Here is a 26,734-nt window from a genome sequence, read left to right as displayed (position 1 = left end):
CTTTCAAGCGCTTACTAAATGCTTGAACTTAACTCCCTAAGGTTAAGTGATTAAGAAAAAGCCAAGGCAGAATTTGCACCCAGTCATCAGACTCGGAAGTCTGAGCCCTAACCACGTGCTGTCTCTGTTATTTTATCTCTGGGTCTGCTGTCTCAGTAGTAAATGGAGGTTGGGCTTCATTATTTGGAAGGTGGCTTCTGGGTTTAACATTATAGGACCTTACAATGATCAAAAGATTGGGTGCTTAGATTCCAACGAGGAATCACGGTTTAGACTGCGATTCCCCCTTGAGTCCACCAGAACACAGGAGAGATGATATATTCTCATGGCTATCTCATTCCTAGGGGTATAGCTCTATTTTTTAGGGCTGGGTGCTCACTGTAACTTCAGTCTTATTTAGGCAGTAACACCTTTAGGGTAAAGGATCATTTTTTAGGCAGGTTGCAAATATCCTTTTAACTAAATCAATGTAACTTTTGCAAAGTAAACTGAATCCACCTGAAGAGTATTGCACGCTAATAACTAGTCATGAGTTTTCTTCCTCAATGTTAACCAACTCGAGTTTACTATATAAATCAGCTTCTTATGAGTCCAAGTAGGAGCCCTGATGGTTAAAGCGATTGACTGCTAACCAAAAGGTCAGCGGTTCAAAACCACCAGTGGCTTAGTGGAAGAAAGATGTGGCAGTGTGCTTCCACAGAGACTTATAGACTTGGAAGACCTATGGGGTCACTATGAGCAGAAAAGACTCGATGGCAGTGGGTTTGGTTTTGTTTTTGTTTTTTTTTTGGTATGAGTCTGAGTAGAGGCTAAAGAGATCACCATTTGCTGAATATCTACTGTGTGCCAGAGTTTGTGCTGGGCATTTTACAGGCATTATTTCAACTTTTCACTAGAAGTCTGCAGATAGGCAAGGCCCACTTTATCTCACTCCCAGTTGTAGTGGCTGCTCCTTATAGCTTCTATGCTTATATTCCTTAGAGTTCTTTTTTCTTTATAACTAGTTCCTCATTATGCCAATCTCTGTTACATTTAGTAATTTTTTATATTAAATTTTTCCTGTTCGAATGACTATGTGGTTTCTCTCTCCTCATTGGACCTAGACAGATACAGCAGGCCTTGCAATCAAGAGCTGAGAGCAGTCAGCCAGGAAGAAAACCAGACCAGTACAGTCATGACAGTGAAGGGAAGGCAGCAAAGGACAGCTGCCTGCTCCTGACAGTCTTGACCTTCATGAACAACAAGAGGTCATCTACTTGACACGTGGGAGGAGGGTGTGAGTTTTATGGAGTCTGGAACAGTTGCTTTTAGGTATAAATAAAGAAGCTGAATTTTGATCTTATAGAAGAATCCTGATCAAAAGGGGGAAAATGCAGAACAGATTTTCAAATTCTCATGGACTCCAGACTTTCTGGAGTCATGGAGGCTGGATGAACCCCTGAAACTATTGCCCTGAGGTAATCTTTAAACCTTAAACCAAAAATATTCCTTGAAGTCTTCTTAAAACCAAACAATAGTTTGGCTTAACCAGTAAAGAATGTCTGCCTTGAGCACTATGCTTTTTAAAGAACTATTTATATATGGGATCATATTGACAACAGCAACCCAAAAGATTAGATAGGAACCTTGAGGGGGCAGTGAGTTTATGTTAATGGAGGAGGAACAACTCAGAAAAGGAGGATGAGAATGACCGCACAACTCGAAGAATGGAATCAGTGTCACTAAATTGTACACGTAGAAACTGTCGAATTGGTTTATGTTCTGCTGTGTATATTCTCAATGACAAAATAAACAAAATTTAAAACAACAACAAAAATTAAGAAGTTGAAAATTAGAACCTAATAGTACCCAGATTTCGAGTAGGCTAGTTCTTCCACCTGTGAAAAGAGTTTTTGTGATGTCATTCCTTCAGGACAGTTACAGGGGTGGGGATTGAATGATCCAACTGGTCCAGGTTTGGATGTGGCTAAAAAAAATTAAGAGGATGGCAATTAAATTACCAACAAAAGAGTCCAAGATGAAGACAGCAAAGAGGAGGCCAGTTATACCAGTGATACGGAGTTGGAAAGCTGGAAAGTTTCATAAGGGATAAAAGATCCAATGGTGTAGTGGACTGACTAAGCCAGGGTCAGAGTCTTTTTATACAGAGTTGAATATCTGACAGCTAAAGCAGAAGTTTAGAACTTAATGGTGAGTAGACAAGCTGAAGATGGGCAAGACTAGGTCATGGGGCAGAAAGGTAATTAGCCAGAGGGTTGATGTTCCCAAGGATAATAGCAGCCGAGGGGGAAATATGAGGAGGTATTCTGCTGCTGCTATCAATCCAGGCCAGGGCAGAGCCACTTTAGGGACAGCCACCAAAACATCTGGAAAAAGAACACTGCCCTGAAGTTACACCAGACTCTCCCTCTGCTAGCTGGGTTGTCTTTGGCATGTTTTTCAACACTGGGTTGAAAGGAATTAAATAAGTTAATACTTTAAGTTCCTAGAATAGTCCTATAAAATAATAGCTAGCATTCTGAGTACTTACTATTTTCTTCGTCTAGAATAGTGCTTCTGGACCACCAGTCCAGGAGAATGAGGCAAAGATTTAGGCCCTCCATGTACTTCTTCCCCACACACCTGTCAGTTTTTTGTGCTATGGTGGCTTGCACGTTGCTGTGCTGCTGAAAGGTATGCCACCAGTATTTCAAATATCAGCAGGGTCACCCATGGTGGACAGGTTTCAGCAGAGCTTTCAGACTAAGACAGACGGGGAAGAAAGACCTGGCAGTCTACTTCTGAAAAAACTGGCCACTGAAAACCTTACAAATAGAAGTGGAACACTGGTATAGTGCTGAAGGATGAGCCCCTCAGGTTGGAAGGTACTCCAAATACCACTGGGGAAGAGCTGCCTGCTCAAAGTAGAGTTGACTTAATGATGTAGATGGAGTCAAGCTTTTGGGACCTTCATCAGCTGATGTGGCACAACTCAAAATGAGAAGAAACAGCTACAAACCTCCATTAATAATCAGAAAATGGAAGGTACAAAGTATGAATCTAGGAAAATTAGATGTAGTCAAAAATGAAATAGACTGCATCAAGATCGATATCCTAGGCATTAGTGAGCTGAAATGGACTGGTATTGGCCATTTTGAATTGGACAATCATATGGTCTAGGCACAGAATGACAAATTGAAGAGGAATGGCATTGCATTCATTGCCAAAAAGAACATTTCAAGATCCATCCTGAAGTACAATGCTGTCAGTGATAGGATAATGTCCATATGCCTAAAGAAGGCCAGTTAATATGGCTGTTACTCAAATTTATGCACCAACCACTAATGCCAAAGATGAGGAAACTGAAGATTCCCACCAAGTTCTGCAGTCTGAAATTGATTAAACATGCAATCAAGATGCACTGATAATTACTAGTGGTTAGAATACAAAAACTGAAAACAAAGATCAGTAGTTGGAAAATATGGCCTTGGTGACAGAAACGATGCCGGAGACTGCATGACAGAACTTTGCAAGACCAACAACTTCTTCATTGCAAATACTTTTTTTACCAACATAAATGGCCACTATACACATGGACCTTACCAGATGGAATATACAGGAATCAAATCAACCATATCTGTGGAGAGAGGCGATGGATTAGCTAAACATCATCAGTCAGAATAAGGCCAGGGGCTGACTGAGGAACAGACCATCAATTGCTGATATGCAAGTTCAAGTTGAAGCTGAAGAAAATTAAAGTCCACAAGAGCCAAAATATGACCTTGAGTATATTCTACCTGTCATGGATTAAACTTTGTCCCCCAAATATATCTGTCAACTTGGCTAGGCCATTATTCTCAGTATTGTGTGATTGTCCATCATTTTGTCATCTGATGTGGTTTTTCTATGTGTTATAAATCCTCTATCATGTTAATGAGATTAGCAGCAGTTATGTTAATGAGTCAGGACTCTATGTACAAGATTAGGTTGTGTCTTAAGCTAATCTCTTGAAATATAAGAGAAGTGAGCAGGGGGGGACATCGTATCTCCAAGAAAGCTGCGTCAGGAACAGAGCATGTCCTTTGGACCTGGGGTTCCTGCATGGAGAAACTCCTAGACCAGGGGAAGATTGAAGACAAGAACCTTCCTCCAGAGCCAACAGAGAGGAGGCCTTCCCCTGGCATTGGCACCCTGAATTCAGACTTCTAGCCTACTAGACTGTGAGAGAATAAACTTCTGTTTGTTGAAGCCATCCACTTGTGGTATTTGTTATAGCAGCACTAGATAACTAAGATACCACCTGAATTTAGACACCATCTCAAAGAATAGATTTGTTGCACTGAACACTAATGACCAGACCAGACAAGCTGCAGAATGACATCAAGGATATCATACATGAGGAAAGCAAAAGGTCATTAAAAAGGCAAGAAAGAAAGAAAAGACCAAAATGGGTGTCAGAAGAGACTCTGAAACTTGCTCTTGAATGTAGAGTAGCTAAAGTGAATGGAAGAAATGATGAAGTAAAAGAGCTGAACAGAAGACTTCAAAGGGTGGCTCGAGAAGACAAAGAAAAGCATTATAATGAAATGTGCAAAGACCTGGAGTAAGAAAACCAAAAGAGAAGAGCACACTCAGCATTTCTCAAGCTGTAAGAATTAAAAAATTCAAGCCTCAAATTGCAATATTGAAGGATTCTATGGGGAAAATATTGAACGATGCAGGAAGCATCAAAAGAAGGTGGAAGAAACACAGAGTTGCTGTACCAAAAAGAATTGGTCAGCATTCAACCATTTCAGGAGGTAGCATATGATCAAGAACTGATGGAACTGAAGGAAGAAGTCTAAGCTCTGCTGAAGGGAATGGCAACAAACAAGGCTCCAGGAACTGAGGGAACACCAATCGAGATGTTTCAACAAATGGATGCAGCACTGGACGTGCTCACTTGTCTATATATCAAGAAATTTGAAAGACAGCTTCCCGGCTAACCAACTAAAAGAGATTCATATTTGTGCCCATTCCAAAGAAAGGTGATCCAACAGTGAAAATTATCAAACAGTATCATTAAAATTTTACTGAAGATCACTCAAAAGCAGTTGCCAACAGTGCATCGACAGGAAACTGCCAGAAGTTCAACCTGATTCAGAAGAGGACACGGAGCGAGGGATAACACTGCTGACGTCAGATGGATCTTGGATGAAAGCAGAGAATACCAGAAAGATGTTTACCTGTATTTTATTGACTATGCAACGGCATTCGACCGTGTGGATCATAACAAATTATGGATAACATTGTGAAGGATGGGAATTCCAGAACACTTAATTGTGTTCATGGGGAACCTCTACATAGACCAAGAGGCAGTCATTTGAACAGAAAAAGGGGATACCATGTGGTTTAAAATCAGGAAAGGTGTGCATCAGGGTTATATCCTTTTACCATATATAGCTGGACTATATGAAGAAGAACAGGGCATCAGGATTGGAGGAAAACTCATTAACAACCTGCGTTGTGCAGATAACACAACCATGCTTGCTGAAAGTGAAGAGGACTTAAGTACTTACTGATGAAGATCAAAGACTCTAACATTCAGTATGAATTGTACCTCCACATAAAGAAAAAAAAAAAATCCTCACAACTGGACCAATAAGCAACATCAGGATAAACAGAGAAAATACTGACGTTGTCAAGGATTTCATTTTATTTAGAGCCACAGTCAACGCCCATGGAAGTAGCAGTCAAGAAATCAAACGACGCACTGCATTGGACAAATCTGCTGCAAAAGACCTCTTTAAAGTGTTGAAAAGCAAAGATGTCACCTTAAGGACTCAGGTGCACCTGACTCGACCCATGCTATTTTCAATCGCTTCATATGCATATGAGAGCTGGACAATGAATATGGAATCCTAAAGAAGAATTGATGTCTTTAAATTACGGTGTCGTTGAAGAATATTGCATATACTGTGGACTGCCAGAAGAACAAACAAATCTGTCTTGGAAGAAGTATAACCAGAATGTTCCTTACAAGCAAGAATGGTGAGACTTTGTCTCATGTACTTTGGACATGTTATCAGGAGAGACATCATGTTTGGTAAAGGGAAGGGTCAGTGAAAAAGAGGAAGACCCCCAACGAGACAGACTGACAAAGTGGCCGCAACAATGGGCTCAAGTATAGCAAAGACTGTGAGGATGAAGCAGGACTGGGCAGTGTTTTGTTCTGTTGTACATAGGGTTACTATGAGTCAAACCTGGCAAGATGGCACCTAACAACAACATGTACTTCTTGCTCAGCGCCTTTGTTTTCATCTCCCTTTTTTTTGTCTCACTACTAGGGTAAGTGGTGGAGATAAGAGTTTCCAAGTCTGAGTGTAATGACAATTATATCCCTACTTCAAGCAATAAGATATATATTTATATTTTACAGTGATCCAGTACACACACTGCTATCTATAGATGAAACAAAAGTTTCCTAAAGCAAATTTAATTTATTGGATGTGGTACACTATTTCTTTTTCTATCCTATTGTATTTCATTCTTCAAAAGGCTGGTCACGACCCACCAAATTGATTTCATGACCTTTCTGGTGGACTGTTACTCCTAGTGTAAAAGACGTGACTCGTGAGCTGATTACAATTTGAAAAAAAACGCTGAGGTCAACACTGCCCTTTGCTCTAGTCAACGTTTACTAGTTATCTTAATTTGTTTTCCAAACCCTGGAAAAAGAGTATGCTAAGAGCTACAGCCTCTAACCAAAAGGATGGCAGTTCATATCCACCAGCCACTCCTTGGAGACCCCAAGCGGTCCCTGTGAGTCGGAATTGACTTAATGGCAATGGGTTTGGTTTTGGTTTTTATGCAAGAACCCCAATGCCAAGATCCATCATTCACATCAATCTCACTCTTTCTGAAGTAATACTTCTCATTACACAGAAATACAGTCACATCCTGATACACATCAATGTCGTGCAAATTAAAACTGGACAGCATCTTCACTGGCCCAAAGCCTCCTGGATTTGATGAACTCCACTGGCCCATACTCCAGAAATCAAACTCTTTAGTAAAGGCAAATCTTGCTACAGAAAACTGAAATCTCTTGTATTATTGTAAAGCAAGACAACGATTTGCAATACTCAACTCAACATGATGACTCATCATGGAAGTTTAGTTCAATATGATTTTATTCAAAAATTTGCAAAGCTGAAGAAGGGATCCGATCTTTTGTTAGAAGAAAGCAAATTTCACAGTATATATTTAGCCATTTTAGCTTTGTGTTGAAGAACAACAGAAGAGGACATTTCTGTTCAAGATCCTGACTCCAGCACACTCAGCCAGGTGCTCGGGATCTTCTGACAAATAACACATTCCCTGGACTGAAGCTCATAGTAAATATACCCTCTCACCCAAGTAGAGCCCCAGTTCTTCCCCAGGTACATACACGATAGCTTATCTTCTCAGCTCTACACGGGGCCCTCAGAATCCTTAATTCTAAAGTTGAGAAAAATGTGATCAGGATTCCTTAACTCGGTGTCTTCAATAAATCCAACCACCTATTAACTCTTAACAGTTCCAAGTATAAAATACTTGAAATTTAGAAGATGTTCCACATTTAATGGAACAATTCAAACGTTAAAAAAATTAGGTCAAGTAACATGCCTTAACGTTTAAAAGTGTTACTTAATACAACTTCATGAGACAAGACGTGCAGCGCTTTCTTGTACTTGGTATTATAGACTCCTACTGACGGTTGCTACTCGATGGCCAAAAAAAAAAAAAAAAGGGGGGACGTAATGATGCCTGCAGGGAATGTCATATTTAGACTTTGTTACTGAAGTTAAACCAGAAAAAAAAAAAGTCTACAAAACCAACACCCATTGATGAGGTAGATTGTTTTCCTATGCAGTAAGGTGAAGATGACAAAAAATCCATAAAATTTTCAAATCGTCTTTTTTAAAAAAGTTCAGATTATAGTCACTTTCACAAACAAGACATTTATAAACCATGAGGTGGAGAGTCATACTCAGGCAAGCTCTGTGCTTGACGTGTTGTTACTCGCAGATTCAACAATTAGTCTTGGATCAATCAATTCTCTCCAAAAAACAGTGATCTGAGGAAAAATACAAAATACCCAATTCAGATACTTAATTTGAGGTCACACCCGAAACCAAAAACAAACCCACTGCCATTGAGTCAAATTCCAACCCATAGTGACCCTACAGGACAAAGCAGAACTGCCCCGTTGGGTTTCCAAGGAGTGGCTGGTGGATCCAAACTGCCAGCCTTTTGGTTAGCAGCTGAGCAGTTAACCACTGTGCCACCAGGGCTCCTCTTAGAAAGTTAAAATCTTCAGTCAAGTAAATGTCTATTTGTGCAGAGTGGAATGGCTGAAGGACTAGAAATACTTGAGTCCTAGAGTAAACTGAGTTCAGTTGGGACATAAGAACTCATTTACCTTAAATGCAGCTCAATTTCACAGTGACGATATTTCATCTTTCTCTGATTTAGAGCAAGGGATGGGGGAAGCAGGGTAGCTGGTTACAAAATGGTCAGAAGGACATACCCCAACAAACTCCTGGTGGACAGGCAGCTCGCAGACCTCTTGGGGAGTTAGAGGTGACCCAGGTAGGTTATCACCAGACTGCTGAGGTCTTTTTTAGTAGCTCTGTAGTTCTGATTCTATGCTGCCTAAATATAGGCAGTATTTCACATCTTAAAAAGAGAAAGCAAACTCTAACACTTGGCTTTCTAGATGAAAAATGGAGGCCATCTAGTGTCAAAACAAAGTAATTACAGGCTTTCTACTGTACTTCAAGTCTCTGTTTAATAGGCCAGAAATTTTCCAATGCAGTTTCCAGGGATAGAGCTAATCAAAAGTGGGGCTGCATATATATGGAAAATCTGCTGATCTTAATACAAACTCTAAAAATGTGTTTTGGGAATAAATCCTCATGAGTCATCTAGATAAAACACAGTCTGGTTAGGATTTCTACAAGTTTACATTTTAGATAAAATGCGAGTTTGCAATGGTGAAACTTACAGAACATACATTAGCACGTCAAATACATAACACCTTAAGATACCTTCTTAAACATAAATTCTATTTACTTAAATGCTAGCATAACCTAACGAGTCAGGCACAGCCAGCAACCGTGGCAGCCAGGGATGCCTAAAAGTGGTGTAGACCATATATACAAAAAAAAAATTCATACCCATTGCTGTCAATTCCAACTCATAGCGACCCTACAGGACAGAGTAGAACTGCCGCACAGGATTTCCAAGGAACGGCTGCTGGATCTGAGCTGCTGACCTTTTGGTTAGCAGCCAAGCTCTTAACCACTGCACCACTAGGGCTCAAAACCATATACAGTACTTTCTAAAATGACAGTTTAAGGATTTAAACAAAGCTGAGGACAGAACTATCACTTTATGTCCTTCCTCAAAATTATGCCGTTATAAGTCAGAATAGTGGTAACCTTTGGCAGGTGGTTTTTAGTGACCAGAAGGGAGCACAGTAAGGAGCTTCTGGGAGGTTTTTAATGTCCTATTTCTTGATCTGGGTGGTTAGGTGGGTATGTTCACTTGTGAAAATCATTCTAGTTGTACACTTATGATATATGTACTTCTCCAAATGTATGCTTCAACAAAAGCTTTAAAAATATGCTACTCTTTTCTCTTGGAAGCCTATAAAACCCCTCCCATTAAAGCAACTCTACACTCTTAACAAGAGTTTGTTATTTGTGCATTTTGCAACACAGGCTCTTTAAGGCCCAAGGCAGGGCCTTAGTTAGGCATCTGGTATTAGTTTGCCACCTCCTAGGCAGACTGAGTCCTCCAGGGCCTAGATCCTTTACGGTTTTAATATAGGCAGTTCAGGAAGTTACAGTGTCACCTTCTAGACCACAAGCAACCAGTCAAGAGAGAATGTATGACTGAGCGGTCCTGAGAAGCCAGCCTACCCTCTTCTCCTGCGTCACAGCATACTCCACCACCTCAGTTCCATTTTCATTGTGATAAACCAAATCGAACTTTCCAGGTTCTTTCATAGCTGAAACCAGAACGTAAGGAGGAGAGACCGTAAGTCATTTCCCAGTAATTAAAATGTTCCTCTACAGGGAATTTTTACCATTAGAAAAACAACCACCAACAGTCAATCGATGTGAAGGCTGGGTATGTACATGAAAGCATGCAGTGCTCAGGAAACCGTTAAAAAACCCTGTATTAGCTGACGGGGGCTTCTTGGCTATTTGCCAGCGGTGATCTTTCCATCACTGGAAAGAAATAAGCTTGATGAACTGTCGCTAGTACCCTACTCCTAGAATATGGAACCACAAGGCCTCAGCTACTTTAATCTCAAAAGATAATTTCTCTGTTTCAACAAACCCGTTACCATCGAGTCGATTCCATTAATGTAAAACGTTTTGCAAAATTCTTATATCTTGCTCTATCCTCAAAAATTATACATGCTTAGTACTTGCTAATACAGGCAGTCCTCATTTTGCATGATAGTGTGAGAACGTAAAAAGGACCATGCAAAGCAATCTAAATAATTATGAGAACAATTAGCATAATTGCTCCATGACCTTTAATTTTTTTTCTCAAAACATTAAAAACTCTTACTGTACAGGGAAATAAAAAAAAAAGGAAAACTAATATTTATGGAGTACACTACAATTTAAACCATTAGAAGCATTGAGAACTAAAGTGTTTGACTTCTTAGTAAAAAACTTATCAAGGGTATTTGAACAGTGCTCACCTTCTTGTTACATAACTTACACTACAGAGCAAACATCTATTATTCTATGCCTTGGAGAACTGTCACACTCTTTTGTAAGTTCGGATCAACCTCCAACATTTTATCCTTTGGACTTTTAATGTCATAAAATATCTTGCCAAGTTTCTTTAATGTGTTTTGCTAGCGTAACTTCCTCTGGGACATCTTCATTCTTGTCGTCACAACCACTTATGTCAATAAGGTCACACAAACAGCAGCGTCAACATTCCCACCGTTAGCTATTTCTCCTAAATTCCGTTTACATTTACTTCGAATTTCACTTCCAACATTATCACTTTTGTTTCTTTGCTGAGCTTTCATCTTTGTTGATCAATTCCCCCTTTCAATTATTCCCTCTTTCAATTCTGTAAAATGTCATGTGGGTTTATCACTAAGAGAGTAGGAAGCAACACAACTACAAGTTCTGCTGTCTGTGCATAAACTGAATAACAGATGCGCAGTGATCAATCACTGACAGATGCTGAAAGAAATGATCTGATTGGTCACTGATCACCATGTGCATCTGTTACTCATGTAGTGATTTGTGGGCTGCAGAGCTAGCAGTACTTTATTCAATTACTCACGTTAACATACCATGGTAACTGAGATTTAAACTATGTTGTCGAGGGACTGGTATTATTTAACTAAATCATAGTAACTGAAATTCATGTATATTGGAACCATGCAAAGCAAAGACTGCCTGTATTTCTACTAGGGAACAGGTAAAGCAATTTCTTGGTACCCCAAGGAAGAAAAGTTCTAACTGGATGTCATCGCTGCCGATCATCTGACAAGAAGTGATCAAGCTGTGTCCATGGAGCTGGACCAAGGACAAACCTCTCGGTTCACTGTTTCTAAGAAGGATTTCTACAAATAAAACCTAATCAAAATCTGGAAAACCAGTATAAGTTACATTTAATTCTTTACTTAATATCATAAAGAGAATTTGTTGAAAAAACTTTTGACTGGTTTCTGCCTATTGGAGTTTCTACTCTTTTACTCAGTACCTTATTCAAAAACAAATAGAAAACAATTCATTGCTTTAGGGTCTGCCAAAGGAAAAGAGATCTCCCTTGCTCTCTGGCCAGGGGTCTCTAAAACACAGGCCAAAATTAAGTCGTATACAGTAAAGGCCTCTTATTCCAGGCTTTCAGAGCCAATCACAGGTGGAGTTAATCAAGAATAAAGCAGGAACCATTTAAAATAAGGATGTGTGTAAAAAAAGTGTGTATACTCATATACTTTAGACATTTTATTTTGACTTAACACACAGAAGTATGTTCACTTGCTAGTCTTTTGAAGTAGGACTCAGTAGTTCTACAAGTATGAGACCACTGATTAGAGCTGCCTTTCTTTGATAAACCATACCCCTAACATATTGTCTGCAGTTTCCACAACTTCCACCTTTGGTTTTTCTAAAGTGATGCGAGAATGCAGAAATCTGCAAGGCAATCTGAGTACAGAACCCTCCTAGGTTTTTATAGAATTTTTCCTTTTTACAGCTGACCTGCCCAGGTATAATTTGATGGCAATTTTTTATCAACGCCCCTGAGTTGGCATTCATCTGAGGTTTCATAGAGATAATTCCTTTTTGTAATCAATTTCCATCAGTTTATATAATTTATGAAATTACATAATTATAGTAATAAGAACTACTTGCCTAACAGCTTTGGAACAGACCCAACAGGCTCTCAGCAGACACACAATTCTACTCTTGGGAGCAGGGTGCAGGCCCCAGAGCTGCGGTGGGCCGGCGGAGGGAGTGGAGAGCACCAGTACATCAGGGGCCGGTGAAGAGAGCACCTTCCCTGCATGATAGCGGCTGAGAAACCACTGTAGAGAGGAACAGCCTGTATTTTCAAACGCTGTTCTAAAAGACTCACCAGGTAGAGATGAAAGGATTTCTATATCCACTTGCTGGGTCTCTGGATTGTGGCTTAGTATTTTTCCTTCCTTTCAAAAATAAAAGTCCAAGTCAAAAATCAGCGTGTTCATTGTGAATATACTAAAAGCCACTGAAATATACACTTGAGAATGGTTTAGAAGGTGAATTTTGTTATGTGAATTTTATTTCAACAAAAAAATTTAAAAATAAATCAACATATAGGGGAAATAAAAATAAATACGTGGACTGATAAACCCTCTATTTGCATAATAGCTGCCACTGAATCAGTTCCGATTCGTAGCCGCCCCTGTGCGTCAGAGTAGAAGTGTACTCTGCCGGGTTTTCAATGGCTGATTTTTCAGGAGCAGATCACCAGGCCTTTCTTCTGAAGCACCTCTGGGTAGACTTGAGCTTCCGACCTTTTGGTTGGCAGCTGAGCCCGTTAACAGCACCACCCAGGAACTCTCAGAGCCAAAATAGCTACATTTAAATCATAAATGGCAGACACCACCTGAAGGACTAGAAGGTAAAGGTTACACAGGTACAGTAGGTTACCAAAGGTGACTGATAGAGGGAAAAGGAGGAGGAAAAAAATAGGCCAGGGTGCTATACTGTTCAACTGAAGGCTGCCCGTCACAGTATGCATGTGAATAATATTCTCAACAAAATCGTGACTGGGTGAAAAAGGGAAGGAAATATGTAATTCGGTGATCCTTTGATTGAGTCAAGCTTTTCCTGAATTGTGATAAAGCTCATGTGCCAGCATGAAGTCCCATACAGACAGGAAGTGAGTAAATCCCACGATGATATACGGAAATTACCTGTAGTTAACCGACAATTCAAAAGGAACCACACGAAAGCATCCAAAACCAAACCCAAACCCACTGCCATCAAGTGGATTCCAACTCACAGCAACCCTGCAGGACAGGGTAGCACTGTCCCATAGGGTCTCCACGGCTATAAATCTTAAGGAGAGCAGACTGTCACATCTTTCTCCCAGGGAACAGCTGGTGAGCTCACAGCTGAGCACTGTAACCACTGTGCCACCAGGGCTTCTATTAAAGTATAATAACCGGTAATAATTCACAAATATGTAAAATACATCCCTATGATGAAAATCAAATTTTCTGGCTGAAAGCTACATCTTATTTTCTTTCGAAGTTTAGGATCATGGGGGGAGGGTACTCAGTTAAGTTTGAGCTTCTAAGCTGATTAGAAAAAAGTGACTAAAAAAAAATTACGCTCATCGTTCTCATTCCATACTGTTCCCAAGTGTAAGGAAGATAACACTGGGAGATACCATTAGAGTGTTTATATCATAATGTTTTTAATTTTTACTTTATGACATTACTTTAAAAAAATGTAGATTACCCATAAAAGTAGCGTTCCAGTTTCTTCGATACACTGACAACTCAATTATTTTTAAATAAACAACCATACCTTGTAGTCAGAGACATCAGGAGAGTAATCAGATGTTAGTTCCAAAAGCTAAAAAGAATTTAAAAATACATAAATACACAAATCCCTCTTAAACTCACACATTCCCACAGCTCCTCCCATCCACCCATGAGGGAAAACTTTGTGTTGGGGTGCCCACCTCCACCACTCTGGGGGAGCTCCACCATGAGTGTGTAGCAAAGCATGGGTTCCAGTGAAAATATCAGCTGACCCTCTATAAAATTTATATATTAATACATATTTATCACAATTTATATATTAAATATATTTAACCTTACCGGCTAACTACATTTATTTGGAGGGGAAATTAACCTTTTTTGCTGTAGCTATTGTTTTTGCACATACCTTAAATGCAATCTTTTCTCCAACTTGAGGGGCAGCCGCTAACAGTGGTAACATACTGTAGTCCTTCTTGTGTATCTCTACTGGATTCTGAAAAGACAGTATCAGTCATGTGACTTTGTTACTTGTGAGAAAGCCTGAACCCATGAAATCAACTCCAGACACGGGGTAGGAGGTAAAGGTGAAGAGGTAAACGCGAAATAATACTTACCTGGATAATAGTAGATGAGTTTGTTATCATTTCATTTAATTGCTGCTGCTTCTGATATTCATTATTTCTATTTAAAACACAGGGAATAGTTTGTCCTCGCCCTCGACCTCTCCCCCGCATGCCCCGACCCCTAGCTCCTTTCCAAGAAAGAAGGTCCTCTCCTCTGCCCCATCCTCTTCCCAAATTGGTGGGGAGAGACAAGTTGGGAGGACCAGGAGCCTGTCTGCCACCATTTGAGTCAGAATGCTTCCATCCAGTAGCACTTGGAGTCTGTGCTGATGACCCTGGCCCTGGACAGCCTCTTCCCGCCAAGAGGCCCACTGTCTTTAAGCAACCTGCAGCACACTCCGAGGGTCTCTGGGATACTCTGCTCTGGTCATCTGACTCTGAACTAGAGTCTGAACTAGAAGATGATGTTTTGGCTGCCTTGTCCTTGACAGGGGTAAGGTTGAAGCTAGTTTTTGTAACCAGTTTGTTTGTAGTTGTGTTTTTCACAGAGGGTCCCTCCTTTGATAACTCCGTTGATACTTTTTCTGAGGACTTTCTCACCTCCAAAACAACATTGCCGAGACCATCACTGGTTGAGTCATGCGAAGATTCAGACTCTGAAGAGGAACTGGGGGTATCTTTTGCACAAATGCCTGCCCTGCCTTTCTTTTTGCCTTTAACAAGGCTGTTTCTACCAGGTGAACCTTTCGGAGGACTACAGTTCTGGATGGTCCACTGTTTCACCGTCTGTGCTTTAGGAGGCTTGGGATTCTTTACCTGTCTTCTACATTCACCTTTCTCCTTTTTCTTTGGTGATTTTCTTCTGGTCTCCTCATCGTCATCACCCACTACTTCACATGTTGCTTTGTTCTTCCTCTTGTTTTTTTTCCTCACATTCTGACCTACGACAGCTTTTGGTTCCAGATCCAGGGTCTTCTCATTATTGTTGTTCTCTTGCTTCTTCCAATGCTTTCTTGAATATTTGTAACCTAGTTCATCTTCCTCATCCTCTTCTGACTTAAATGCCCGTTTCTTTGCTTTTCTAGGTAATACAGTAGTGCTGTCACCATTACTGGCTATTACAGAACTCTCAGTAACTCCACTCTCTTCTAATTTAACTCTGTCAAAAGAACAAGATAGCTAGAGTGAGTGAGTAATTCAGAAGCACATCACGAGATGTAGCTATATACTGACATGGCTCTGTAAGCTGTCATTACCACTGCCCAATGAAAAATTGTCAAATCACTTAAGGACAAAAGAATCTTTTTGATAAAATGGCCTACATGGCACTTAAGCTCAACTTTCAAATGACTAGTTTACTTTATTGAATATCTACTGCATCTCAAACGTTTCCTATGTATTTTCTTTAATATAAACACCATCCATCCTACCAATCACAAAGTAAGTAGGTATCTTTCATCTTACAGATCACAAAACTACAGTTCAGACAAGTAACGTGGCCAAGACTCACTGCTAGTAAGCAGCAGAAATGGGATTCAAACTCAGTTTGTCTAACTTCAAAGCTCACAATCTTTCTACTATATTATGTTGTCTACTCCAAAAAAACAATAATGCTGAGTACTCATTTTTATTTTGAAATGCAGACTCCTTTTTTGAAAATCCGATTTTTTTTTTTAAATCAGATATTTTTGTTTAAATTTAATACTAAACATTTTACGTTCTCTGGGGTGGTAATGCAGCCCTGGTGGCGCGGTGGTTAAGAGTTCAGCTGCTAACCAAAAGGTCTGCAGTTCAACTCCACCAGTCACTCATTGGAAACCCTCTCGGGCAGTTCTACTCCGTCCTATAGGGTTGCTATGAGTCAGAATCGACTTGACGGCAAAGGGTTTGGGTTTTTTTTTTTATAGCCACCCATAAAATCCCAGGGTGCTTCATCCAAAGTATTTCACTACAGAAACGCAATTCTGTTTCTCCATGAAATGGCAATAGCCAGTCCTAAAATGTTGTTGTTGTTAGGTGCCACCGAGCCGGGTCTGACTCACAGCGACCCTATGCACAACAGAACGAAACCCTGCCTGGTCCTGCGCCATCCTTACAATTGTTGTTATGCTTGAGCCCATTGTGCCTAAAATGTGCAGGACCCTAAAATGGGGATAATGATAATAATTACAGTATTCAAACAAGCTATTATATATTTAGAATAGTGAAATGAAAGATACCAGCATACGTTATGGAACAAAGTAAGGTGCAGAACAATATATATATATTATGATGACATCTGTTATTTAAAAACTAAGTAGTTAGTAATAATGCATCAACATTGGGTCATCAATTGGAACAAATGTACTATACTAATGCACGATGTTAATGATAGAGGAAACAGGATGTGAGAGGGGAAAGGGGCCTATGGGATTTCCGTACTATCCGGTCAATTTTTCTGTAAACATAAAACTGTTCTAAAAAAGTCATTAATTCAAAAGAAAAGTATAAGTATATACGCTTGCATATGTATAGACAGGATCTAGGAAGATGTACTCCAAGCCTAACTGAAGACACTTCTAGAGAAGGGAGTGTGGGAGAAGTGTGTGAGAAGAGAAATGGAGGACTTTTTATCTCAAACTATTTTGGAGTATAATTTTTTTTTTAACGACAAGCTTTTTTTTGTTTTTGTTTTTAATAAAAGGATGGGAAGGGACTACAAATGTTTCAGAAATTAAAGCAGCAAGGTCTAATTTTATTGGTCTCCACTGACTGCTCATAGGCATTAGACAAACATACTCCTCCACATGAGAGAGAGGGCAGGGTCTAAAATTTTATAGCCCAGAAACCATTAGCACGCTGTGAAACAATACTTAGTCTCAAGAAGCCTAGAGCCAGACAACTTTAATGGCAATTATTTTCTCTGGCACTCAACGTTTCAGGGCACCAAACTGTCCTCAGCCTGGTTCAGCTACTCTATACTCTTACCTCCCACTGCCAGTCCTCACAGACATTTCACTGGAGCTTGGCTGCATCTCCAAGGGGCCAATAGTTAACGACAAATGAAAAAAGAACCCATCTCTAATATTAAATCTGGTACCAAATGCCACAGGGGGTCAAAAGAGGGAGGGAAGAAAGGATGCACTTTGCTTCCTTACAGAATGATTCTTCAACAGGGCGATCCCCCTAAGCAAAGGAGGGCACTTCCTCCTTCCAGGAGACCTGGAGACCAAGAGCTCAATGTCAGCAGCTTGGGAGCTGATGAAGTCAAAATACAGGGGCTTAAGGGAATGGGCTGTGAGGAAATGGTGCCAGCACACAAGTGCCAGATGTCTCTCAAGCCTCTAGGCTCAAAATGCTGCAGCAAATCCAGTTTCTCAGGCTAAAAATGTGGGATTCCCATAACCTGGCTCCACTTTTCCTAGTGTAATTTTTCTCTGTAGTCCCAACAGAATCCTTCTGCAAGTCAGACTTGTCTCTTTACCAAATCAGGCAAGCTCTTGCCTCCACAATTGTGCTGTGGCCAACCAACATTTCCTACCCATCCTTCAAGGTACTGTGGAATTCCCTGGCCATTTTTGTTACATGCTGATCTCTCCTTTCTGAGTCATCCTCTGCACTTAGCAGTATATTACAGTCTAACTAATTGGTCTAATTGCCTGCATCACACAAGAAGATAATATACAGAAGCATGAAACTAGTTATTTTGGTCTACTCCAAGAATATTAGATAGTTTTGAGAACAGTGACTATGCTTTCTGTTATAGCTCTGAAGTGCGTTTGCGAGAGGAAGGCAGAAAATGATTGGGGGCATGAAATAACAAAAGCAAACAACATTTTTCCAAATTCATTTTTTTTCCCTGAGGTCTGCCTTGTTAAGCACCAAAGGCAGCTACAGAGGTATTTACTGCCATATGCAATTGTGCATTTGAAGCACTTTGGAGGAATTTCACCTACCACTGTATTGTATTTATTATTTACAACATCTTTCATGGTTTCTTTTTGACACTGTTAATTTAATTATAAAGAGGATGATTCCCAGATGATTCATTAACTGAGATATAAATGTAGTTAGCTAGAGGCAAGTTATTAAGTCCTCAGGCAGCTGGCAGAAGGGGACACAATCCTTACAATAAAAATAGTCCCTGAATTGCAGGGAGAATGGAGATCTATTTCACAGTCAATAAAAAAGAAAAGAAACCCTTTTAGAAATGTACACTGCTTCAAATTATCGTTAGAAACAGCTGAATGCTATTAATACATCATATTGTTCCTAATTTAAGAGAAAGACACACACACTCAAAGACATAGTAATTATTCCAAATTAAATTCTCTGATGTTCTGAAGAAATCTCATGAAACTGACATGCTGTGGGGGTAGAGGGGGGAAGGAATATTTAACAACAACCCAGAGCAAGCAAGAGGAGTAGGCTGGTCCACATCTCTGGAATCAACTCAGTGTAGCTGAAGCTATATAGATATATACACACACATATAGATATTTATATTAAAAAGGCTTTCAATAAATGAGTCTAAGATATGAATCTCAACTGTAATGATCATGTCTCACCATTTTATTGACAGAAATCAACCATATATGATGAATTCACAGTACAATTACTCCTCGATGCTCACTTCGGTATCATTTTACAAAATTTCCAAAAGCACATTTAAAACTATTCTGTGTTTTCTCAATTCACAAATCTAAAGGATACAAACACCTACTTGAGTGAATCCCAAAACACTCGGGTACGACACAGAATGACATCTACTAGAAGTCTCAGGGAATACGGCAGGTGAACTAAGGTTGGACAACTTGGACATTACGAAAACAGAACTGTTCCTCTTTGTTTACCTGGGTCTCCTGCCCCAGACCCTGAGATCCGCCAAGGGGAAGGCCAGGTCTCAGGTACATCTGCATCAGGTGTACCGCGCTTGGTTAAGTGTCGGAGGGCTTGTTAAACCAAGGTTGAAAGAAACACGGGCCTTGCCGTACACTAAATCAGCGCTTTTCCAAGTTTGGTTCTCCAATCACCCACATCAGGAGCATCCCGAGGAGGGATGGCGTTAAAATGCAGATTCCTGAGCACCAGACACGACTAGGCCAATTAGAATCTCCGGGGTTCACGAATCTGCATTTTCAACAGCGACGCTTCCACAGGCTCCCAGCCCCACCCCCTACCTCCCAGCCACGCCGGGGTCTCCAGCGACCCGAGCGCCCGCAGGCCCCAGGTCCTCACGCCCCCGAGCGTGCGCAGGCGCGCCCCCGGCGGCCCCCCAACCCACCGCACACCTGAGGCAATCGTTGTCTCGCACCAGGCGCGCGCTCTCGCCGGGGGGCAGGAGCCCCCCCTCCAGGTAGAGGCCTAGGAAGGCCCCAGAGCTGAAGCCAAAGCGCTGGCGGACAAGACTAATGAGATCTGTGACAACTCGGCATCTGCTCAAGTCGACGAGAAGCCAGAAGACAGTGCAGTCCGGGGTGGCTGGCGGCGGGTAATCAAATTGAAGCCGTAGTCTAACCGTCTCGGAAGCTGCCATCTTACTCGGCGCTCAACGGAAGCCGGGAGATACCACAGGGCTACGGAGCGGCGTGCTCGGGCGACCAGCTGCCTGGAGCCTTTAACGAGTGCCACCTGTTGGTGGCACGTGGCTACTACAGGCCTCCTGAATTGCAAGAACGTGGAGCTTGGTTGGTTCGATTCAATTTCATTCACGACAGGGCCAAGCCAGAGTATAAATAAAATGCCTTTAATCCTCTCCTACCGATTTTAGGCGTATGTCGAGGACGACTTTAGACAAATATCTGGAAAAACAAGCACTTCTTCTAAGCAGTGGTCTTCTAACATACTCGCTCGTATACGTAAAAGAATTCTAAAAAACCAAAACCAAACCCCTTGCCATTGAATCGATTCCGACTCATAGCAGCCCTATAGGACAGAATAGACTGCCCCATAGGGTTTCCAAGGAGCATTTAGTTGACAAAATTTTTCATCATAAAGAGTTGCAAAGATGTAATTCCTAGCATATTGTGAATATGGGGCATAAATAAAACCGTTAACCATTCTTTTAAATGTATCCAAACCCGTTGCCCTTGAGTCAATTCCGACTCATAGTGACCTTATAGGACAGAGTAGAACTGCCCCATAGGGTTTCCAAGGAGTGGCTGGTGGACTTGTTTGGCAGCTGTAGCTCTTACCCATTGCGCCACCAGTGCTCCTCTAAAGGTATCCAAAACCAAAACCAAACCCATTGTGGTTGAGTTGATTCTGACTCATAGTGACCCTATAGGACAGAGTACAACTGCACCCATAGGGTTTGTAAGGAGCAGCTAATGAATTCCAACTACTGACCTTTTGGTTAGCAGCTGAGCACTTAACCACTCAGCAACCGGAACTCTTGGTAGTCAGTAGATACATGGAAATTTTTTTAAAAAAAGGAAGTTTTATTTTCCTGTAATCTAATGCTCTTAACCATTGTGGCACCAGGGCTATCTCTATATATACATACAGCCCTGGTGGCACTGTGGTTAACAGCATATATACATACATACAAATATATGATAAATACGTAATGTCAGTGTCCACCGTTACAATATCATTCAAAATAGCTTCATTCCCTTAAAAATGTCCTGTAAGGAATAGATAAGTGGTAACTTTGGTAAGGGGTAAGACAGTACACAATACTGGAGAAGCCAGCACAACCTGACCAAGGCAAGGTCACTGAAGCTCCATAGAGATGTCCATACTCCCTGAGGGACCAAATTACTGGGCTGAGGACTGGAGACCATGGTCTCAGGGAACATCCAGCTCAATTGGCGTAACAGTTTATAAAGAAAATGTTCTACATCCTACTTTGGTTGAGTAGCACCTGGGGTCTTAAAAACTTGTGAGCAGCCATCTAAGATACTCCACTGGTCTCACCTGGTCTGGAGTAAGGGAGAATGAAGAAAACCAAAGACACAAGGAAAAGATTAGCCCAAAGGACTAATGGACCACAACTACCACAGCCTCCACCAGAGACTGAATCCAGCACACCTAGGTGATGCCTGGCTACCACCACTGACTGCTCTGACAGGAATCACAATAGAGGGTCCTCAACAGAGCCAGAGAAAAATGGAGAACAAAATTCTAACTCACCAAAAAGAAAAGACCAGACTTACTGGCCTGACAGAAACTGGAGAAACCCCAAGAGTATGGCCCCCAGACATCCTTTTAACTCAATACTGAACCACTCCTAAGGTTTACCCTTCAGCCAAAGATTAGACAGGCCCATAAAAGAAAACAAGACGAAATGGGCACACCAGCCCAGGGGTAAAGACAAGAAGGCAGGAGGGGACAGGAAAAGCTGGTAATGGAGAACCCAAGTTCGAAAAGTGGAGAGTGTTGACATGTCATGAGGTTGGCAACCAGTGTCACAAAATAATATGTGTATTGTTTAATGAGAAACTAAATTGCTTGTAAACCTTCATCTAAAGCACACACACACAAACACACACACAAAATGTCCTATAAGGAGCACTAATGGTGCAAAGGTTAAGCACTCCTAACCGAAAGGTTGGGGGTTTGAATCCCCCAGCAGTTCTTTGGAAGAAAGACTTGGCGACCTGCTCCCGTAAAGATTAGAGCCTAGAAAACCCTGTGGCATCTCACAACTAACAATTTAGGAGTGTAGTGGTATCTCATTGTTTTAATTTGCAATCCCCTAATGACATTCGTCGTTGACCATCACACATACGTTTGAGACAGCATTTAGAGGTAATCCGACCCTCATACAGCCTGGGCTGTATTTTGTTTCCTAGCTCATTGAGGTGAGTTATTCAGAAGCCCTAAAAAATAAAAATGACCCAAGAGACAGAAAGGGCTACATAAACCAGCGACTACATCAGCCTGAGACCAGAAGAACTAGATGGTGCCTGGCTACAACTGATGACTCCCCTGACAGGGAACACAACAGAGAACCCCTGCGGGAGCAGAAGAGCAGTGGGATGCAGACCCCAAATTCTCATAAAAAGACCAGACTTAATGGTCTGACTGAGACTAAAAGGACCCTAGTGGTCATGGTCCCCAGATCGTCCGTCAGCCCAAGACGGGAACCATTCCCAAAGCCAACTTTTCAGACAGGGATTTGACTGGACAATGGGACAGGAAATGATGCTGTTGAAAAATGAGCTTCTTGGACCAAGTAGACACATGAGACTATGTGGGCAGCTCCTGTCTGGAGGGGAGATGGGAGGGCGAGGGGGTCAGAAGTTGGCCGAATGGACACGAAAAGAGAGTGGAAGGAAGGAGTGTGCTGTCTCATCAGGGGTATAGCAACTAGGAGTATATAAAAATAGCAAGGTGTATATAAATTTTTGTATGAGAGACTGACTTGATTTGTATACTTTCGCTTTTAGCACAATAAAAATTAAAAAAAATAATAAAAATGGCCTTCAGACACACACACAAATCTCTGCCATCCACTTTTCCTCCCTTTCTCCTCCCAAGCCTTTCTTCTCTCTTTAAAATGCCTGTTATGAAGACAAAGTAACACAAAATAATGTCAACGATAAGCTTTTAAGATTTTTTAAAGAGTATTTTTATTATCGTGTTTAAAAAAACGAAGTAAAAAGACTAGAAAAAAATTCCAAATGTCAACAATGATTGTGTAATCTAAAATTTTTTTGAATTTCTAAAACATCCATAATATACGGGATTTACAAAGAAAGGGAATTTAAAAAGCAAATCTCTGAAAATGGAAGCGCAGTTTCCAACCATCAGCTGGGTCAGGCTTTTGGGGAAGATGCCTCAGTTTCTGAAATTTCAGGCCTTTTGTTGGGGAAGAAAGAGGCGGGCGGGGCAGAAAGGACCGTGCTTGCAATTCTTCCTCAGGAGCCTCGCAGCCCAGTGGCACGAACCAAACCTGCACCCTCAAATCCTACTCAAATGTACTACACTAAACGCCTCGGCGATCGAGCTCTCCCTCGTGGTCCTTTTCCCAAAACCCCACAGAACGAGGTAGACTAACACGAACAGCCTGAGGACCATGGAGAGGATTCTGGTTGACCTCCCGGCAGAGGGCTCGCGAGACATGGCGAGCCGCTCCGCCAGGCCCCGCCCCTGGCCCGCCCAGACTCCTTCTCCGAGCCTCCAAGCTCCGCCTCGGACCTTCCTGGCTCCGCCTCGGATCCGCGCAGGCTCCGGCCCCGCCCGCCGCCCTCACGTGATCGGGCGCCGGGTCCAGCCTGTTGCTGATGCTGCTGTACGGCGGTCATCATGGAGCTGGCTCTGTGTTCCTGCTCCGTCCCGCGACTGCTGTTGCTGCTGCTCAGCATTAGCGCAGGTAGGTTCGGGCAAAGGTCGCGAAATCCGCATCAGCGACTCGTGCTTCTTTCTCTTTCCAGGGGTGAGGAGAGTTTGTTAGTGGGCTTGTACTTTTGACAGGTCTCTTTTTCCCTGTTCTTATATTGATTTTGAACTCACCCACCCCGTTTTTTGTTGTTGTTTTTTTATTGTAAATGCTTCCTCTACCCTGTCCTGGGTTCTGGCTTCCCCGCCTTCCTCCCTGTCCTAGTAGAAGCCGTTGTGCAATAATGTATTATTTGTGGAAACTGCCGATCGATGAGCCTTCCACGATCTTGAGGTTTCCACCTCCTTTTTCTGTGACTACTAAATGAGGTTATAATGCCTTTTTTTTTTTTAGCTAAAACATGTGGTCAAAAAGACTCTTAAAGCCGTACCATGAATGAGACCTTTAATGAGATAAGAGTTTTCCCCTCTGTTCAGAACGGACAAGGTAACATCTCCCCGCACATGGAAATTTTTTGACAAAAATCTAGTCGTTTTTAAAATGATGATTTGCAAACTGCTTTTGACTCTTTTCACTCTTAATGGCTCACCAAAATGTCTGCTGGTCTGGATCAAGAACTGAGGATTTGAACTGGCCACACACTTATCATGTGACCTTAGACAGTTGCTTAATAGTTTTTGTTTTCCCTTTTGTAAAATGGGGGTCATTTGGCCCTTCAGCTTTTTGTCTGGGAAATGTTGTAAAATATGTTGTCTGAAAAATTTTAACAGTGGTCGCAAAATTTTAACAGTGGTCCCTGCCAGGGAAGGGAGGAGTGCAGGGGTGGGGTCCAAAGTGATCGGATCCATATCTGTCATTTTCAGGGAGACTGTAATCTTGCCTTACCTGTATGAGTAAGGGTAAAAGTTATCTACCGTGTGTGTGTGTGTGTGTGTGTGTGTGTGTGAGAGAGAGAGAGAGAGAGACAGACAGACAGACAGAGAGAGAGAGAGAAAGAAGTGCCCAAGGAGACATCTTCTAGCCACATCTGTAATGTTTTAGCCATATGTAGAATGTTTTGCTCTTCTGGCCACTTTCTGGTTTTCTCAACCTCCATTCATATAATTTGCAATACAACATCTCTTCTTCATCTACTCCTGACTCTTCTCTTTTGGAACCAGTTTTTGTTCTTTAACTTGTCAGAGGGCTTGAAATTTGAGAAAAGAGAAAGAAGGCAGGAAAGTCTGTCCCCTATGGGGGTAGATATACATTATATATACCTACATATATACATAAGTGTGTGTGTGTATATATATATACAAATATACACACACATTTATATATACATACATATAAATATATACACACACACATACATATCTCTGGTGGCACAGTGGTTAAGTGCTGAGCTGCTAAATGAAAGGTCAGTGGTTCAAACCCACCAGTTGCTCCACAGGAGAAAGATGTGGTAGTCTGCTCCCATAAAGGTTTACAGCCTTGGAAACCCTATGTGGCAGTTCTGTTCTGTCCTACAGAGTCGCTGTGAGTTGGAATCAACTGGATGGCAGTGGGTTTAAATCACCTAAAAACGTGAAACAGCTCATCTCTGACCCAGCATGGCCACATCTACCAGGCTTGGAATTTACCTGGACATTAGACACTCTTCAGGGAAATCCAACTGTGCTTCTGTTTCAGGAACTGTTGTCAGCCGGCCAGTGGAGGAGGGCAAGGAAGTATGGGATTATGTGACAGTCCGCAAGGATGCCCACATGTTCTGGTGGCTCTATTATGCCACCAACCCCTGCAAGAACTTCTCAGAACTGCCCCTGGTCATGTGGCTTCAGGTAAAAGTGGCTTTGCTGCCTGCACTGGGGTTGGGGTCAGGTTTCCCCCACTTATTGCTTTTCTTGTTCCCAAGGACTCATGACCGGGTAACCAGAACCAATCAGTTGCCATTAAGTTGATTCCGACTCATGATGACCCCATGTGTGTCAGATTAGAACGGTGCTCCACAGGGTTTTCAATAGCTGATTTTTCAGAAGTAGATCCCCAGGCCTTTCTTCTGAGGCACCTGTAGGTGGACTTGAACCACCAACCTTGTGGTTAGCAGCTGAGCACATTAATCATCTGCACTACCGGGACTTCTCTCTGTTGGGTAGGGATGCAAAGGCAGGCTGCTCAGCAGTGAAGCCCTGATTTGATTGGTCCAGCAGCCAGCTGGGGGTGTCTTAGAGCTGAAGGCTCCACATCCATCTGAGTCTAACTGAGGTAATGGTATAGCCAAGGAGCCTAAATCACAGAGTGAAGGGATCCCAGCCTTTTGCTGGGGTCTCTTAGTATGATTCAAGCCAGTTGCAAGACCCCTTACTGAAAGTGCCTAATAGTACGTTAGATTTTATACGCATTGAAAGGTTCAGAAGCAAAGACAGGATACGTGACCAGTCTTTATTTCTTTCTTCTTCTCCTCCCAATCCTTTTCTAGACCCTACACTGCTTGCCCTTGGGGAATGCTGACCTTTTTCTTTTTTTTAGACAGCTTTATTGAGACATGATTCCCACACCATATATTTTACCCATTTGAAATGCACACAATTTGGGCCACCAGTGTCGCAAAACAATATCTGTATTAGGTATTTAATGAGAAACTTATTTGCTCTGTAAACCTTCATCTAAAGTACAATAAAAAATAAAATGTACAATTTGGTGGTTTTTGGTATATATACCCTTATGTGCAACCAATCTCCATATCAAGTTCAGAACATTTTCATGGCCTCGTGTAGCTTTCACTCCTTATCCTTCCCTCTCCCCAGCCCTAACCAACCACTGCTCTCCTTTCTGTATCTATAGATTTCCCCATTCTAGACTTCTGTATAAATGGAATCACATAATATGTGGATTTTTCTG

General features: G+C 41.6%; 2 protein-coding genes across 2 annotated transcripts in view; one reads left to right on the top strand and one right to left on the bottom strand.

The window, feature by feature from the left end:
• Positions 1-7,143: 7,143 nt before the first annotated feature.
• On the bottom strand, positions 7,144-20,131 carry COIL (coilin). Its single transcript, XM_049861305.1, has 7 exons — positions 19,857-20,131; positions 14,638-15,745; positions 14,430-14,516; positions 14,067-14,114; positions 12,625-12,694; positions 9,927-10,015; positions 7,144-8,077 (listed from the first exon to the last, which is right to left on the bottom strand). The coding sequence occupies exons 1-7, from the start codon at positions 20,099-20,101 to the stop codon at positions 7,991-7,993; spliced, it is 1,734 nt and encodes a 577-aa protein (XP_049717262.1). The 5' UTR covers positions 20,102-20,131; the 3' UTR covers positions 7,144-7,990.
• A 3,641-nt stretch (positions 20,132-23,772) lies between these two features.
• Positions 23,773-26,734, top strand: part of SCPEP1 (serine carboxypeptidase 1) — a 28,517-nt gene continuing 25,555 nt past the window's right edge. The window contains exons 1-2 of the mRNA XM_049861311.1: positions 23,773-23,884; positions 25,526-25,674. Of these exons, the coding sequence (XP_049717268.1) occupies positions 23,818-23,884; positions 25,526-25,674 (216 nt within the window). The 5' untranslated portion in view covers positions 23,773-23,817. The remainder of the gene's footprint in view (positions 23,885-25,525; positions 25,675-26,734) is intronic.

This window comes from Elephas maximus, chromosome 19, assembly GCF_024166365.1.
Source record: "Elephas maximus indicus isolate mEleMax1 chromosome 19, mEleMax1 primary haplotype, whole genome shotgun sequence".
NCBI lineage: Eukaryota > Metazoa > Chordata > Mammalia > Proboscidea > Elephantidae > Elephas > Elephas maximus.
This window is presented reverse-complemented; position numbering and strand designations above follow the sequence as displayed.